General features: G+C 42.1%; 1 protein-coding gene across 1 annotated transcript in view; it reads right to left on the minus strand.

Annotated features, from left to right (window-relative positions):
* The window catches only part of AK7 (adenylate kinase 7), a 404,956-nt gene that overhangs the window by 168,595 nt on the left and 218,676 nt on the right, over positions 1-17,685 (minus strand). The window contains exons 6-7 of the mRNA XM_086937746.1: positions 14,319-14,402; positions 1,643-1,731 (exon numbers count right to left, since the gene is read on the minus strand). Of these exons, the coding sequence (XP_086793872.1) occupies positions 1,643-1,731; positions 14,319-14,402 (173 nt within the window). The remainder of the gene's footprint in view (positions 1-1,642; positions 1,732-14,318; positions 14,403-17,685) is intronic.

Below are 17,685 nucleotides of genomic sequence, written 5' to 3' on the forward strand. Positions count from 1 at the left end.
GTGTTTTTCTCCTTCTGGTGGTAACTTGCCTCCTGGGTTACCTAGCTGCACTTCAAGGACTCGTCTGGGTCCAGCAGACTCAGGGGGCAATGTTTGAGCGTTGATTCTTGGTTCCTTGAGCTGCACATTGGTGAGGAGCGGTGATTCTGCAATCTTGACTACCATTTCGCCCCAGGAGGCTTCCTAATCTCTTGTGGTCATGTGCTGATAACAGGACGTCAGCCAACTGGGCTTTAGAGCCTCTTGTTTCGGTTGCGCTCAGGAGTCGACTTCTCCATGAGTAGGACACAACAGGCACAGTCCCTTCTCCTTTACTAGGCTCTGGGTTCAGCTGGTGTAGTCCACGTTGGTGCAGACACTCCTCAATAGGTCCTTGGTGTAGCAGGGGAGTTCTTCTTCAACCCTCTTCTCCAGTCCAACAGGATTTGAGTTCTGGGAGCCAGGGGTGCTTTATTTTATGCCCAGAGAATGCCCTCAGGGGAGGTCGCTGTCACTAGCCAATGGACTATCAGGTTCCCTCCCACCTGATGACAACTTCCTGTGAAGTGTGGCATCTAACTATTTCAGATGTCTCTATTTTGCCCTCTCTCAAGATGGCAGAACCTCTCTCTCAGCCTATAGAGCTCCCTAGCCCAACCCAGAGTTGTGGCTACCAAGGGGGCGACACGCTCCTGAAAAACCGGTTTGACAACTGGTTTTCCCTCTTTGTCCCCAGTGGTAGCCTGTCTGCCTTAAAATTAGAGAAGCCCCTCTCCCAAGGGTCTCCCATTCGCTCTTCAAAGGTGGTGTCTCCTTTGAAGCTCATCTTTTGGGCCAACTTCTGGCCAAGGAGAGGTAACACCTTTCTTCCACATAGGCTTCTATTGTGCCCTTTCCTGGGAGTCGTTTGCATGTCTCCCCAGCAGGGCAGAAAGAGGACCCAGTAACAGACCCCATATCGAACTGTAAACAGGCACAGAAGGCTTACAATAACAAAGTGGCAACTATGTAAAAGTTGTGCACTGCAACAAGTTATATCAATGTCGACTTGGGAACAAGTTGGCCTTAATGTAAGAGAAGCTGTTTGATACCATACAGTACCAACCCTAGTAACCTGCAACTCTGCATCCAACAATTGGGCTACTGGCCTTTTCCACAGTAAAAACAACAATTCCTGCGTGTTACTGCTGAAACATGTAAAGATTACATCTTCCACTTTAATGTACGGCACCCTGCGTTTCACCTCAATAGGCCTACTTTAGGGGTGGCATATATATTAAAAAGACATAATTGGATTTTGTTATTGCTTTAAATGGCAAAGTCGAATTAGAAGTTTAAAACTGCCATTCCAGTTTGCAGTGGCACACTCGGAGTCAGGTATTACCGTTGTCAAACCAAGGGTGGCACAACGAGTGCTGCAATCCCTGGGTTGACCATCTAACATACATGCCCCAGGTACCATATACTAGGGGCTTACAAGTCATTTAGCTTATGCCAGTTGGGTATAAGCCAATCAAACATACACATTTTAAGGTTGGGCACTGGCACTAAGGTATGGCTAGCAGGCCTTAGTGCACTTTCAGAGTAAAAAAAACAGCAGGATCATCAGTCCAAAACTTTGACCCAATTACATTTAAATACAATTTAGAAAAGAAGTATTTACCCTGCTAAATCATTAACATGAATTAGAGGAAGTACATTAGTTCCATCTCCATAGACCTGCAATGCAGGAGTCTCACCATGCCAGGCTTCCTATAAAAGTAGAAAGAACAAGAGTTATCAAGATGGTCAATGTGCAATGTGTTCAATGCCAAAAGCAAATGCAATGTATTAATCGCCTGATTGCTTAACATATCAGTAGTGGGTAAATGCAAATACATTTTTGCTCTCCTTTTCTACTTTCCTCAAGTGTATCTGTATTGCATTGGGGAGGTAAGAGGTTTTTGTCAGTTTTGCACAGGTTGGAATTGTTAAACTGTTTTCCAATGCATGTCAGAGGGTATTAGAGTAGATCCATTTTGGAAAATGAATGCCAAAGGAAGTTTACAAGAGTCCCTTTTATGTACATCATTACACAAGCCAACATTTTAGAAGAGGAAACCTGGAGATTAAAAATAAAAATAAATGGAATCATGTATTTCTACCATTGACTTCTACTGAGGGCGAGGCCTTATTCGGGTTTATTGTCATGTACGGAATTTGCAAGTGTGCTGCTGCAAGATTGGATATCAGAAATGCAAAAAATTAATTCTTACTAGTCAGGAGCACAGAGAAAGCGGTAAAGCAGGCAGAGAGAGGGGGATAATAATGTTGTGCACTTGCCTGCGGGAGTAGGCTACTGGCAGTGCATCCTCTGAGTCACAACAGACCAGTATCTGTGGGCAGAAGCCCGTTGAAAAATTGGTTACTGCATGCAGAAATCAGGAGGCGGGAGACTAGCCTTGAAATCGCTATTCTCCCGCCTGAATCGGGAGGGTTGGCATATATGCACTGTTCATTGAAAGTTTTGGAACTACAGTACCCTAAATAAATAATTTCAAGAATTTGTAAGGTCCCATATTTCAAGAAACCATATTCACAGGTGTCTGCACTAGACATACAACGCTGCACCCCTACTTCAGTCACTTTGGAAAGTTAGAAGATGACAGTTGACTGTGATAGTCGATGTTTCAGTGATGAGCACTCAATCTAGAAATCTAGTGTATCCTTACCTTTTGATGTAATACAGTGTCATCATGTCATGGCTGTCTAAGATCTACTGGATGACTTTTAAGGGATTTACAAGGATCAATTTGTACAGGTGACCAGAGTTTCTGGGTAGTCAAGGCTCCTAACATAGTTCCTTAATCTTTAAGAGATCTCTCTAACATGACAGTGGAGTCTGATATAATTTCCTGAAATTACATGTTCTTCAAATGATATCAATAACAGAAGATAAGGAAACTTTGGCCATGAGCGCTCACGGTTGGATAGTGCTTAACGATTATAAAGCTCTTACGCCACAGGCTTATTTAAAAACGGGAGTCAAACTGAAGATAAAGATAAAAAATTAAAGTTGCGCTTTGGAATTTTACCAATCTTCCCTCACCTGCCGCCTTGGAAAAGGAGACTAGAAGAACAGTCCTGCCATCTTTGTGGAACAGGAAAAGAGGATCTAGTGCACATTATTTGCATCCCGCCAAGCCTGATGGACATAAAACGTGCTTCACTTCGACCAATATTCAACCAGAAGGGCAGAAGCGGCAGGCAGGCCGTAAAATTGTGCTTTCACCCAGACGAGATACAGCTAACCTGTTGACTTATAAAGAATTTTGACATAGTGGATGAAAGACTCAAGCACACGCCACATGCCACTGGGGAATAGCAAGCAGCTGGACTACTTTTAATCAACACTTTAACAGCCCAAACTACATATGGGCCGGCCTTGTTCAATCCATGTTTACACCTTGAAGCACAAGCACTATCTATTTTTTACACACTTCAAGAGTCTTGAATAGACAACAAAACTGAGACTTGATATGACCTCCACTTATAGTGTAACATTAATAAGCTCAATATGAAAGACTGTATTTAAAATTCAAGGTATAATCTGAGATGAGGATCATTTTATGTATTTTTAACGCCCTGTTTTTTTAAATTGTGAGTTTTAATTAACTGAACAATGAAATTACTTACTTACATGCCCTTCATGATATTTTTTCTATTCGAAGACCACACTCATTTGAGTAATGTTGATATTATGATGGGAGAGATTGAGTTATTCTTACAAAACAATTTCCATGTCATTTTCACACACTCAATCTCCAACACAAAGCGTAAAATCATTAAGTCAGCTGTGATTCAAATCTAAACAAGCAGTGACAACGTAAATAGGTCCGATGTTGCCTGCCAAGCTATAGGCTTTGCCAATGCTGTTTTGCTTAGAAAGTTAGAAAGGTAAACCACAGCAAAAACCCTCCATATATGGCTGCCCATGCATGTGTGTACTTGTAGATGAAGAGGCAACCATCTTGTAATGGTTTTTGTTATACCTTTTCAAAAGCTATTACATTATGGCCACCCATGCACATGCATGCAATGGTGGTCAACTTGAAATGGGCCCCCTGTGTATCTGCGCACAATTAGATAATTGTAACTGGAATCAATCCCTCTTCCCATTTCACTGTTGAGTTGCTTTGGCCATATGAATTGCCTGTCCTACAGGTAGCGTGTATGGCTGGGTGCTCCTTTTTTAAAATGCAGAGGAGAGTGACGTTAAAAATAAATACCTGACTAACAAACAGTCCTAAACTAGGTTTGTAAATTCCTGCCCCCTCTCATAGATTCCAGAAAAAGCTTAAATAGGTGTGTAAGAAAAAACATTCTAAAGAGCTATTGATAGTGAAATATCTCATCTCACGTTAGAGACTGAAAGGCACCTTAACAGAACACATTCGTTGTACATATGGAAGAACTGGGATTTGCTACCTGTTTACCTCCACTGAAATCAAAGAACAATTGAAACCAGACATTTGTAAAAGCTTTGCTGGACGTTGAGGATGACAGAGGACAACAATGTGCATCATCCTACAATATGTCAATCCAGAAGGATCCTCAGCCCTTGCAGGCATCTTCCAGTAGTGCATTGGATAAGTCTGTCAGGACCTCCAAAGGGGATGCATTGTGGTTGGGAGTCATGTGCCACTATTCTAATGAGGAAGTCCTTCCTCGCTGCAGGAAATAAACTCCAGATTTGTTGCCGGATCAGCTGTATTCACACCCTAACTTCGCGATTTTAATCGGTAATTTTTCTGATTAACTAGCTCACCTTTTCTTCATTAATATTATAAACCTTATAAAAAAAATTAAAAAAAGGAAGAGAGGTATACCTATTGACAGAGAGGTTACTTATTAACAAGAGGCATAATTATTAACAATGTCTACATCCCCATCTCTCGACCAAACAATGAATAAACTTTCAACTTCTAATCCAGTAGATTCTTCAACTTCTAATCCAGTAGATTCTTATTCTGAAAGAAGAAGAATACATTTCCGAGACATTGTTCAAATAAAAGGGTGGGTTACAAAGCAGATTGAAAATAGAGGCGGGATAATATTAGCCTCTGTGTCCTTAATAAAATCCAGATTTTCTGCCCAGCAGGCTGTGAAAAATCTAAATTTTATGGCACGACACGGAGGCCATATTATGCAAGTTCAAAGTGTTGTTATATGACATAGGTAAGGTTGTTTACCTTTGTGGATATGATTCTTATCAGCAGTAACTTTCTTCTTTCCTTTTCTATGACCTAAGCGTTATCCCCTGTTTTGATTCACCCTTACAATGCAATTTGACATCTTGCGCGGACACACTCGCGCTGCCTTCACTCTTAATTGCCCCAATGCCGCTCTAACGGTATCCTCATTATCAGCGGTATCACCCGATCAACAATATCGCATTATTTAAAAAAATTACATCTCCCCGCAGGTTAGCGCTGCTCGCGCTACTCTCACCTTGCTCGTGACTGCGTTACATCTCCCACCGGTCAGCGCTGCTCGCGCTACTCTCACCTTGCTCACGGTGGCTGCATCTCCTTAATCCGGCCTTCCCCACGCCTTAGAGGAAAGAACCCTAGTGGACAACACGCACGCACGCTGCGCAGCAACCATTTTACTCACAACCCTTTCCTTCGTGTCAAACACGCAAACAATTGTTTTTTCCTCAGAATCAGCTGCTTACTTATCCTTGACTTCACGTTTTCAAATCGGTAACTTTTCCGATTAATTAGCTTTCCTTTTCCTTCTTATTTCCTTCTTATTGCTTAAAGCCATAAAAAAAAAGAGGGAAAACCATACTTACTTACTACTACTTATTATCAAAGGCATCATAATTTTAAATGTCTACATCGCCATCTCTCGACCAAAAGCTAGAGGAACTAGTTAATAAGGCTCTAGAGAAAGCCCTAGGCTCAATTGACGACGCTATAAATAAAAAATTGGACTCCCTTTCCAATCTACCCTCTGCACCCTCTACCAGTAAATCTAATGGAGTATCTAAAGGTAATTAAAAAAAGACTATTATCCCGACTCAGTCCAAAAAGGACGCAAAAAAGCTGAAGAGCTCTATCTCTACAGGCCCTAGGGGCGCTGACCAGATTGGTGCCTCGGGCACCCCAGATGGGCATGGTATAGGCCCAGAACCTCCTACCTACATCGACAGCGACGAAAGCTGCGAGGAATAGATTGAGCTATCGTGCTCATCAGGGTTTAATACAGATGTGGAGGATGAGAATGCTAGACGAAGCGGAAGCTTAGAAGGGACTTCCAAGGCCTCGGCCTGTAACAGTACACCTCTAGACCCATTCGGGGAAGAAATGTTTGATCCCCTCCTAATTAAGCACCCACTCTCTCCAGAATGGACCCCCTCGCAACATATCGTTGACTATCTTTCATTCTGGCTCAGAAGAGAAATACCCCAAATGCCCATGCCCATCCCTACCAAATAAAATCGCAATGACCCCAGAGTTAGACCCTAAGGTCGTGGCTTTTATAGCCCAAAACAATAGAGATCCTAGGAAAGGTCTGGATAAAGGGCTTAAATCTTGTCAAGATCGCCTTCTTGATGTAATAGGACCTCTTACTAAAATATTCGAGATGACAGAATCGGCATACGTAGGAAATAACCAAATTGATATCAAAGAACTACGAGAATGGGTGCAAAGAGCAATATGCCTCGTTGGCAATGCTAATACTGCCATCTCCACCGAAAGGAGAAAAGGAGTCCTACTTAAAATAGATCCTGAACTAGCCAAAAAAGACGGAGGTCCCGACTCACAAGGTCTCCTCTTTGCCGAGGACTTCATTAAAGAAATGGCTAAGTATGTGAGCGCGTTCAGCTCGATTCAAAAATCGCATAAGGATATCAAAAAAGTATTCAACTATAGAGTTTTTGCCAGGGCCGGGAGAATACGGGGTCGTTTCCCCGGCCGCGGAACTCAATCTTCTAGACCCTTTAACACCCGTGGAGGGAGATTCTCCAGCAACTATGGCTCCAACAACTATGGATCCCAATTCTTCCCGCAGAGACAGAGGAACCGAGGACGCACCTTCAGAGGCGAGCGGAGATAACGTTCCTTTTCCTCAGGTAGGAACCTTGAAAGACCATTCAAAAGGTGGGAGGGAGACTACGCCAATTCTCTGGGAATTGGAACTTAGTAACACAAGACAATTGGGTTTTAGATACAGTAAAGGGTTACAAAATAGACTTTCTGGGTACTCCCTTTCAAACACGTCGCCCTCGCAAGATCACTTTCTCTCTCAAAGATCGAGACTTAGTCTCCAAAGAAGTACAGGAACTGTTACAAAAAGGGGCAATAGTCGAGACGCAAACACAAGGTTTCCTCAGCAATGTTTTTCTAGTGGAGAAGAAGAACAAGGAACAGAGGCCCGTTATAAACCTAAAAGATTTAAATCGTTGGGTAGTTTACCAACATTTCAAAATGGAGGGTATTCACCTCCTAAAGGATATTTTGAGGCAAGGGGACTGGCTCACGAGGTTAGACCTGAAAGACGCCTACTTAACAATTCCCATCTGGGAACCCCACCAGAAATTCCTCCAATTCACTTGGTTAGGAAAACTTTACCAATCCTGCAGTCTCCCATCATCATAAATACCAAGAAATCTTGTACTACTCCCGAACAACAAACACAATTCCTAGGTTTTACAGTAGACACTCTCAAAGCGTAACTGAAATTACCCTCTGAAAAAGTCAGGAAGGTGAGGAAGGAGTTGAGGAAGGCTCTCACGAAGAAGACCTTCCCTCTGAGAGTACTAGCGAGAATCGTTGGCCTCCTTTCTTCGACAATTCAAGCTATCTTCCCGGGACCCCTCCATTATCGGGCACTCCAAAGACTAAAGGCGAGCGCCCTAAGATCGAACCATTCATATTCCCATATGATTTCTTTGAATCAGGAATCAAAGACGGAATTGCTTTGGTGGCTCAGGAACGCGGAAGCATGGAATGGCAGAGCCATCTTCGGGGAACAACCGGATCTGATAATAGAATCAGATGCGAGCTTGGAAGGATGGGGAGCGAGATGTGGGAAATACTCCACAGGCGGTCGTTGGACCACTCAAGAGAAGAGATTGCATATCAACTGCTTAGAATTACTGGCAGGTTCATTTGCAATTCGCTGTTTTACACCCAAAACAGTGAAATGCTGTGTGACATTACGCATGGACAATGTTTCGGCAGTCCGCTATGTCAACAAACTGGGCGGTCCACATTCCAAGGGCCTAACGGACCTTGCCAAGAGTTTTTGGGATTATTGCTTGAACAAAGGTATTTCGGTTATAGCGGAACATATTCTGGGCCTGAGCAACGGTGTCGCAGACTGGTACTCCAGGAATTTCAGAGATTCAAGCAACTGGAGATTAGACAGACAGATCTTTTTGGCCATTCAATCAATATGGGGTCCATACAAGACAGACCTTTTTGCAGATCGCCTAAACACACAACTGAAGGAATTCTTCAGTTGGAGACCGGACCCTCAATCTCAGAATGTAGATGCCTTCCTACAAGATTGGAGAGGTCTGAGACCTTATGCCTTCCCGACGTTTGCATTACTCCCTCGGCTTCTCCTTCATGCTCGACGCTACCACGACATCATAACTGTAATAGCTCCTCTTTGGAGGTCCCAAGCCTGGTTTCCAGTCATTCTGGAAATGTGCATTGATTTTCCAATTCTAATACCCCCTTTCAGGGAAATGCTCTTGGGTCCAGAGGGAGACGTCCATCCCCTCGTGGATCAGGGTCTTCTAACTCTGACGGCCTGGAGGATTTCAGGAGACAATGGCAAATCCCTGGCCTTTCGCCAAATGCTTTCAGACTCATTTCTGAGTCGTGGGCTCAAGTTACAAGAAAGGCATATCGACTGGCATGGAGCAAATGGGTTCGCTGGTGTCTTAAACGAAGTCACGATCCCGTTTCAGTTGATCTAGTTCATGTTATCAACTACCTTTCTGAACTTTTTACTTCAGGACTCTCTTATAGAACCGTTAATGTCTATAGATCTGTAATTTCTGCAGGCCATTCTCTCATTGATGGTCTCTCCGTTGGACAGAATTTACTCACTAAAAAATCATGAGAAGCATGAGAGTCATTAACCCTCCAACCGCTAAATATACCGCCCTTTGGGACGTAACACTGGTACTCCGGACCTTATCATCCTAGGGGGAGAACTCTTCCCTTTCTTTGAAACGTATCTCTTTCAAACTTACTGTTTTATTATGTCTGGTATCTTTCAGAAGAACCTCCGATGTCAAAGCTCTAGATATTTCTAGCAGATCCTTTCAACCAGAGGGTGTATGTTTCTATCTTAAGAGAAGAACTAAAACTTTATCTTCCTCTATTTTCTACCCGTTCTTTCCTCAGAATGAAAGACTCTGTGTGGTTAAATGTCTGAAAGAGTATGAGAGGAAGACTGCTAGTCTAAGATCAAATGAAACTCAGTTATTGATTTCCTTTAGATCTCCCCATAAAGGAGTTTCTTCTCCAACTCTAGCCAGATGGGTGAAAGGAGTTATGTGCGAAAGTGGTGTGAACACCTCTATTTTTGGAGCGCATTCCCTTAGGGGCGCTTCTGCTTCTAAAGCCTATTTTCTTGGTGGTGGTTTACAAGAAATTCTTAAGGCGGCAGACTGGTCTAATGATACTATGTTTAGATCTTGCTACTTTAGACCAATCTCTAATGTGATTGATAATGTTCTTAATGCACTTTGAACTTGCATAATATGGCCTCCGTGTCGTGCCATAAAATTTAGATTTTTCACAGCCTGCTGGGCAGAAAATCTGGATTTTATTAAGGACACGGAGGCTAATATTATCCCGCCTCTATTTTTTAATATGATTTGTAACCCACCGTTTTTGTTTGAACAATATCTCGGTAATGTATTCTTCTTCTTCTTTCAGATTAAAATCTACTGGTTCAGAAGCTGAAATTTTATTTGTTGGAATTCTGATGCTGAAAGTTTATTCGTTGGAATCCTGAAAGTTTATTCGTTGGAATCCTGAAAGTTTATTCGTTGGAATCCTGTTCCTTAATCTTTTCTTCACGTTGATCATCTTTCTTCGCAGCCTGACAAGAAGGAAGATGCCTGGTCAGAGAGGGACTAGTCTTCTCTTTCGAATGTTCACAAAGTTCTATTCCATTATTGCTGCTGAGCTGTGGTAATAAAGGAGATTTGCATAATATTAGCCTCCGTGTCCTTAATAAAATCCAGATTTTCTGCCCAGCAGGCTGTGAAAAATCTAAATTTGTTGCCTCTATTGTCCTTATGATGCCTCTCTGTGTAAGGTGGGAAGGATGATTGAAACTCTTCTCCCAGCAACAGGTAAATGTGAATGATAAAGAAACACTTTTTACATTGCATCTGCTTAATGGGATCAGAAAAATATATTGGTGTTTTAAAATCAGTTTCTATTGCCATGTTTTAAATGTGTGAGCACACAGGTCACTGCTATGAGTGCCTCTGTGTGGGCTATTTAGTGGCAGTCATTAGTTTGCTTGCGTAAATTACTCCTATGATACAACCTCTCTCTTTCTGAGGGACGCTACGGATGGAAGAGCGATGAGAATAGTGCATAGTACTGTACAAAACTAAAACAACACCTCCTGTATGGTAAGATATAGCAAGGTAAATGTCAGAAAAAATGGTTGTTACCACGCCTAGTCCATTTTGCTTATTTTCTAGTCACTGGAATACCTTGGAAAATAAAGTATGTTTATGTATACCAGCAGTGTTTAATGGACTGTGTATTAAAGTGGGTCACAGTGGGTGGGGTGGTATAACAATGCTTGTAAATTAGCCCGTCAAAACATGAGCACAGAAATAAGATGTAGGAATCCCTTAGGTGTGAGAAAGGCAAGGGAGACATATAGGCAAGCTCAGAAAGTAGCAAAAAAACAGTGGGATGAGGATCAGTGGCGTGATCTGAAATCAGCCTGTGAAGCAAAGGACTCAAAACAATTTTGGGCCATTGTTAAGTGGGATAGAGGAGGTGTAGCTGAACCCCCCCAAAACAATGTTGCCAAACAACAATGGGTAGATTTTTTCAGACCAAAATACGCTCGTAACCCAGCTGAAGAAGAGTGCCCTCTACTCCCAACTATTTTTTATCAAAGTCAGCTTTTCACAACTAAAGATGTCAGTTTAGCGTTAAACTGTGTGACTGGGGGAAGAGCTCCAGGCATGGATGGCATCCCAGCTGACGTGTTTTTAAGTGATAGATCGTCTTGGTGCCAGTACTTTGAGTGTTTAGCTAACTCTGTGGCTAGGGGTGCGCCAATCCCATCTTCATGGAAAGGCGGTGAAATAATTCAGTTTTTTAAAAAGGGTGACAAATCTCTACCCAGTAATTATAGACTAATCAGTCTTATAGACTCAGCCCAAAAACTTATAGGTCGTTTAGTGCAAAATAATTGGCAAATATAGATAGAAGAACACAATATTTTGTCCCCATATCAAGCTGGCTTTCGACCATGTACTAGTTCAATTGACCAGGTCTTTTACTTCATAGCACTTTACTGGAGGACTGTGGCCTTAACCAATGGGACACTTTACGCGGTCTTTGTAGACCTGAAATCGGCTTTCGATTTAGTCCCCCGTTCCAAACTTTGGAAGGTTCTCGCTGAAGCAGGGATGTCCCCGAAACTATTGACTCTTCTCGTCCGCCTGCATGAGAACAACTACGCCAGAATCAGATGGGGGGCACAGGGTGGACAAGTGTGGCTCAATGGTTAGAGCGGCTGACCCTGATGCAGAGGTCTAGCCCGGGACCAGGGTTCAATTCCCTGCCTCGGCGGGTCTTGGGCTCAAAAATTCCACGGACCTGATAATTCTCACCTCTGTGCCTATTCCAATCATGGAGTCCCACTGTGCAACTCTGGGCAATAGCTTGCTTAATCTCCATAACGGCCCCCACAACGCTAAGGATGCCTGGCCTCCACCTTGGGGGTGCCCAGGAGTGGACGCCTCACAGGGAAAGCCAGGATGGGTTACACAGCGGTATTCATACAAGCGCCTTGAGACCCTTGCGGGTGAGTAGTGCGCTATACAAGTATCAATTTACATTTACATTTACAGGGTGAGGTGACCGACTCATTCCCTGTCGAGCGTGGTGTTCAGCAGGGGTGTGTTCTGGCACCCACGCTGTTGTCATTATATATCAACAGCATAGTGGATCATCTTAGCCTTTCCCCCACTGATGCTCCCGTTTTAGCTGGGGCCCACGTGCCTCATGTTCGCGGACGACACGTAGATTGTTTCCCAGACCCCGAGTGGGCTCCAGAAGGCTGTGAATGCGTTTGGAGAATTTTGTCAACTGCGTGGACTTGAGATAAACACCTCAAAAACCAAGTTCATGTCCCTGAATCAGCGGAAAACATTCAAAGGTATAATTAATTTTAATGGAACTCCACTAGAGTAGGTAGAGGCATTTACGTATTTAGGAATATCTCTCCAGAGTAACATGAGCTGGAAAAGTCATATTGACATGGCTGTTCTAAAATTCCACTAGCTTGCGGGTGCCTTAGCCATCAAGCATAAAGCTTCTTTTACCAAGCCAATTAAACCTGCCTTAGAGATCTACAATATGAAGGTTATAAGCGCCTCTTTGTATGGTTCAGAACTATGGGGATTTAATTATTTGAACCAACTAACAAAGGCGGAGAATACATTTCTACGCTGTTTAGTCGGGGTCCCCCAAAGTACTCCCACTGTTCTGCTTTTATATGATCTTGGCAGGAAAAAAATTGAGGATATAGCACGGCTACGGCCTCTATTATATTGGAGACGTATCTGGACAACCCCAGAACTAGCTCACTATGCCCTTGCATTAAAGGATATTATCAGGGCAGATCGTTTTCATTCTATCCCATGGCTTAAAGAGATAAGGGGTTTATTATCAAAGCTGGAACTTGACCATCTATGGGAAGACTCAGACGTCTCAAGGTTCCCATCAAAAATAAATTCGAAAAAAAAGTATTGGTAAATGATTTGGATGTCCGCCCATAGTACCTGTGTAAACACTAATTTAACTGGACGTTTCTTGAATTTAAACCTCGTCCACTCTGTGAGGCTTATTGGGATAATATAGAGGGTCCGTTTGATCGAAAAATGTATTTCCAGTTTAGAACTGGGACTCTTCCTGTAAAAGCTTTTAGCTATAAATGGTCAGCAACCCGGGATGATAAATGTCACAACTGTAAAGATCTGACTGAGAACATAGCCCATATGTTGTTTGTATGTCCCCTTTATACAAGCCCTCGTCGTAAGTGGCTAAAACCAACGTGTATTAACTTGGGCACCCGGAGGTATATTGAGGCTCTAAGGATATTAGAGTCAGATTTTTCACCCTGTATAGCGATTGCTGTTGCTAAATTTTTAAGGTGGGCTTGGATTATACGCACTTGCACTTTACAGTCCCTAAAAGCTAGCTAAAGAACTCTAAGACATCTAAAAAAGCAAGAACGATCTTCATTTTATGCATAATTTTAGTTGTTTAAAATACTCTTTTAAAATTTTTTATTCTGTAATTGACAGCAATTAAGATGTAATATACTTTTTAACATTGAATTTTGCTATGTAATATTTATAGTGTTTGTGATGGGATGTATACCCTGCTTTTATGACATGCTGTCGAATAAAGCTTTGAAAATTGATTGTTTTCCTTTTTGTTAAATATACAACTCCATCAAACATCATTATTTCATGAAAGATGTTTTTTTCTTCAGATACAAATGCATCTTTACTGTACTTCGATCCACCCTTGGGTTGTCATACCCATATTTTCCCGAAATATCTAATAAAACAAAAAGTATTCAGATTTCAAGCATTTTGTGGCATGGTTGATAAAGGGTCTATACTTAAGAAGTACTAAAAGCAAAACAAACTAATATGATGTCCATGGTGGTAGTGGATTGGGTCACTGGGTACCTCTTATGAGACTGACTTGCCCAGAGACATATGAGCTTTTGAGACCTGACGCTAATGGGCAATCAACTGATATCTCTGTAAGCTGGTCAACCTCTGATGATTGTCAACTGTCTTCTGTATACGTGTATTGAAGAAACAAGGGTAATTCTATTAATTTCAAACCAATAATGTTTTTATCAATTGTTGGGACATATATCAATGGAATTACAGTTTTTAAACAGAAAGAGTTGATATTTTACAAGTTATGAACAGCCAATAGCTGTAATAAAAGAAATCTACAACATTTAACTGAAAATTAACCACTGATGTCAAATCCCTTGACACCGAAATCATTGCACATAAACATTTCATTAAAAAATGCAGTTACCTTGAAAAAGCTGTGCAGGACTCCTTCGTCGAATCCATACTGTAGCCCAGCTGCAATGACATATGTCGAAAATTTGCTTTTGTTCTGCGAAGCAAAACATAAAGAAAGGTCATAGACTTTTAAAAAATATCCACTTATTCAATGGCACAAATAATTGTGATAGAATATTTCAGGTAAGTTAATGTATTCTTACACCTCACCTTTCAAACTGGGGGGCACACAAATTCAATCGAATGTGGGAGCTTGGTCGAATGAAGCTCAACCATACAGAATTTGTGACCTATCTTAGTTAGTCCAACGGACTGTCACTCCTTTTTGTATCCACCAATGTAACAGACGCAGATCGGAAATATTAAATAACTATTTTTCCAAAAAAAGGGCAGGACAATTCTATATTCATGCAAGGTTTTATTTTGTCCAGATACTATAATCATACATCATGGGCTATTCACATATTTTAGACAAAATTAAAATGTACTAGATCTGAATGTAAATAATGTCTTTATATGGTGCTAATGGCGTCTTTGAAAGACAGCACATGCCCTAAATAAATAAATATATGTAATGCTGATAAAGTGCACAAAGGGGCAGAGTGAAAGGGCTCTATGGTATCAAAGAGGTCTAAACCTAGAGCTGCTAAATGCTAATAAAACATGTGATTGCTGGGTTTAACATAAAAAAGTTAAATCGGTCTTGGCATCCCTTTTTATTGTGGAATTGGCATGGGATGAAGAGGTGAAAGATGAAACAGTGTTGTGAACCATTTATCATTGCATTACACAAAGTTGTTCCACCGTGCCACAGCAATACCTGGAGGCTGCCAAATGCGCTATGAGCAGAGGGAATATATTTCTTCTACATGGCGAGATTGCAGCCTCAAAGGTGATGAGAGACGTCGCAAAACATTACTTTGCAACATCCCTCCTCACCACAACAATCGTTGTATTAGCCATGTCCTGTGAGGAGGGTGATGAAGTGAGTGTGTACATTTATAAAGTGCAAAAATCACACAGCTACCTCAAGATGCACCAAATTTCGCCTTGAAACAATGCAGAAAACGCTTTGACATCCCATCAAAGATCCTACAAAATACATGCCAATTAGCAAGGGGTCGCAAATAATGACTGAGTTTGCTAACTGCCATGCGAACAATCCAACTGTCCCTTGCAAAGTGAACACATTTAAGAGAAAACTGTTAAACCCATACTGTTCTAAAAAAGAGGGTTATTTTTTTCATTTCAGCTTAGCTTTTATTTTCTGACCTAAGCAGAAATAACCCTGGACCTGATTGAAAAATGTTTCATGTTACATTTATGTTGTTAGGAATTGGGTTTGTGGCTGGCAGAGGTATGTACCCTGTCCAAGCAGAAACCACAATCCTAAGGTAAGTCAGAAACACTTATTAAAAAAATTGTTTTTATTGACATTTTAACAGGAATAATATAATACACATGATACTAAAACATTTGACTGTAACAATACAACTCGACAGCATAGCAAACAACACGTACCAGTATCATAGAAAGAACATTTGTCAATTTGAATAACGAAACTACCCCACCCCCTAGCCCCCAGGCTTCCTATCGGCCACTCATTAATATATTGAGGAGAACTTCCACTTGCAATCACAGGCCTTCTATGATGTGACATAATGGTATCCACTATCCCACCCGTGGCTCAGAAATACACTTTAAACTAGCCTATGCTCACACTCTGGTAGCTTGGCACAGAGCAACCAGGCTTAATTTATGAGACAATGTGTAAAAGTATTTGTGCAACACTTCAAACTGTAACAGTGACAAACCACAAAAATACGCCAGTTTAGAAAAATAGCTTATATTTTTATGAGAAAAACAGACCTAAATGTCCAAAATCCCAGTGGAAGTCAAAATATGAATTTTTAAAGAATAAACTGTTTTGTAGTGCCTAGAAACCAATAGCGTCAATTGGGGCTATCTGGTCACGCTTTACAAGGTCAAATCCAAACGTTCAATCCGACCACGATCAAGCACAGGTTGGATACAGGGACCAGCCATGGCCCGCTGAACAGTGACTTGGATGCGCCAAGGGCGATGCGAGTAGCAAGGGAGGTTGTCGATTTCAAGATGTCGGCGATGCATCGGTTCTGAGCTGCACACTGTCAAGAATGCACTAAAGGTTCTAATGTCCTTGTGATTCCCTATAGATATTTACGATGTCTAATATTGTAATGTCCCCCAATGTACTGTTTTGCAATTGTGTGAAGCTGTATGGTCTCATGAGCATTGTTAATAAAAAGATTTATAAAAAAAAGAATGTGCTGAAGGTCAAGATGCAATGAACACCAGGACGCTGTGTCATCATTGAACTACTGGGCTGAAAACAATGCAAGCAGCTGGAAGTCAAGCGTTGGCACCGAGCCGCCAAGGCGGAGATGCATCAGAAACTGGAGACGGTGAGTCATGCAGTCAGAGATGCAGTGTACGCGCTCCATTCAGCAGCGGCAAGGCATCGAAGTAGATACGCTGGTTCCGCTCGACACAACACCGTCAATATGTGGATTTTAACAGCTGCAGCACTTTCAACTCACTTTCAAGGACCCAGGATTGGCACTACTTGGCAGAGCGGAACTCGCAGCAGACAGAGTGCAGGTGTTGTTTGTAGGTTGAAGAGAGAAGTCTTTGATATCCCTGAGACTTCACAAACAGGAGGCAAGCCAACCAGCCCTTGGAGATACTTGGGTTCTGGGATGTAGAGATGCAGATCCAGTCCTTCTCACTCCAAGGCAAGATGGCAGCAGGCAGCAGGTCATCACAATAAAGCAGTTCAGCAAAGTGGCAGTCCTTCCAGCAGCACATCAGTCCTTCTTCCTGGTACACTGTCCTCAGTTCCAGAAGTGTTCTGAGCTGGTGCTGTCAGACGTCTAGTACTCACACCCAGTTGGGCCTTTGAGGTGGGGAGACTTCAAAGAGATGCCTTTGAAGTGCACAAGTCCATTTCTTACCTGCCCTGCAAACAGACTCACTACAGGGGGGTATGCAACCCTTTGTGTGGGGACAGGACCCAGACTTTCAGGTGTAAGTCTCAGCTCTTCCCTCGCATCCTGCTCAGGATGACCCATCAGAATGCAGAGGGCCACACAGTCACACCTACCCTTCCTTTGTGTGTGGCTGTCTGGAAAGAATGAACAAAGCCAGCTGCCGCCCACCCCAGATGTACATTTCAGAGACAGGCAGAAGGCACCAAATGGTTACAGAAAGAAAATGCCAACTTTCACAAAGTGCCATATTCAGAATTGCAATTTAAAATCCAACTTCACCATAAGTTGTGTTTCTAAATTGGAAATTACACTTCTAAAATGTAATAAGGTAATCCCAATGTTATCCTA

Source organism: Lissotriton vulgaris, chromosome 9, assembly GCF_964263255.1.
Source record: "Lissotriton vulgaris chromosome 9, aLisVul1.2, whole genome shotgun sequence".
In the NCBI taxonomy this organism is placed as follows: Eukaryota; Metazoa; Chordata; class Amphibia; order Caudata; family Salamandridae; genus Lissotriton; species Lissotriton vulgaris.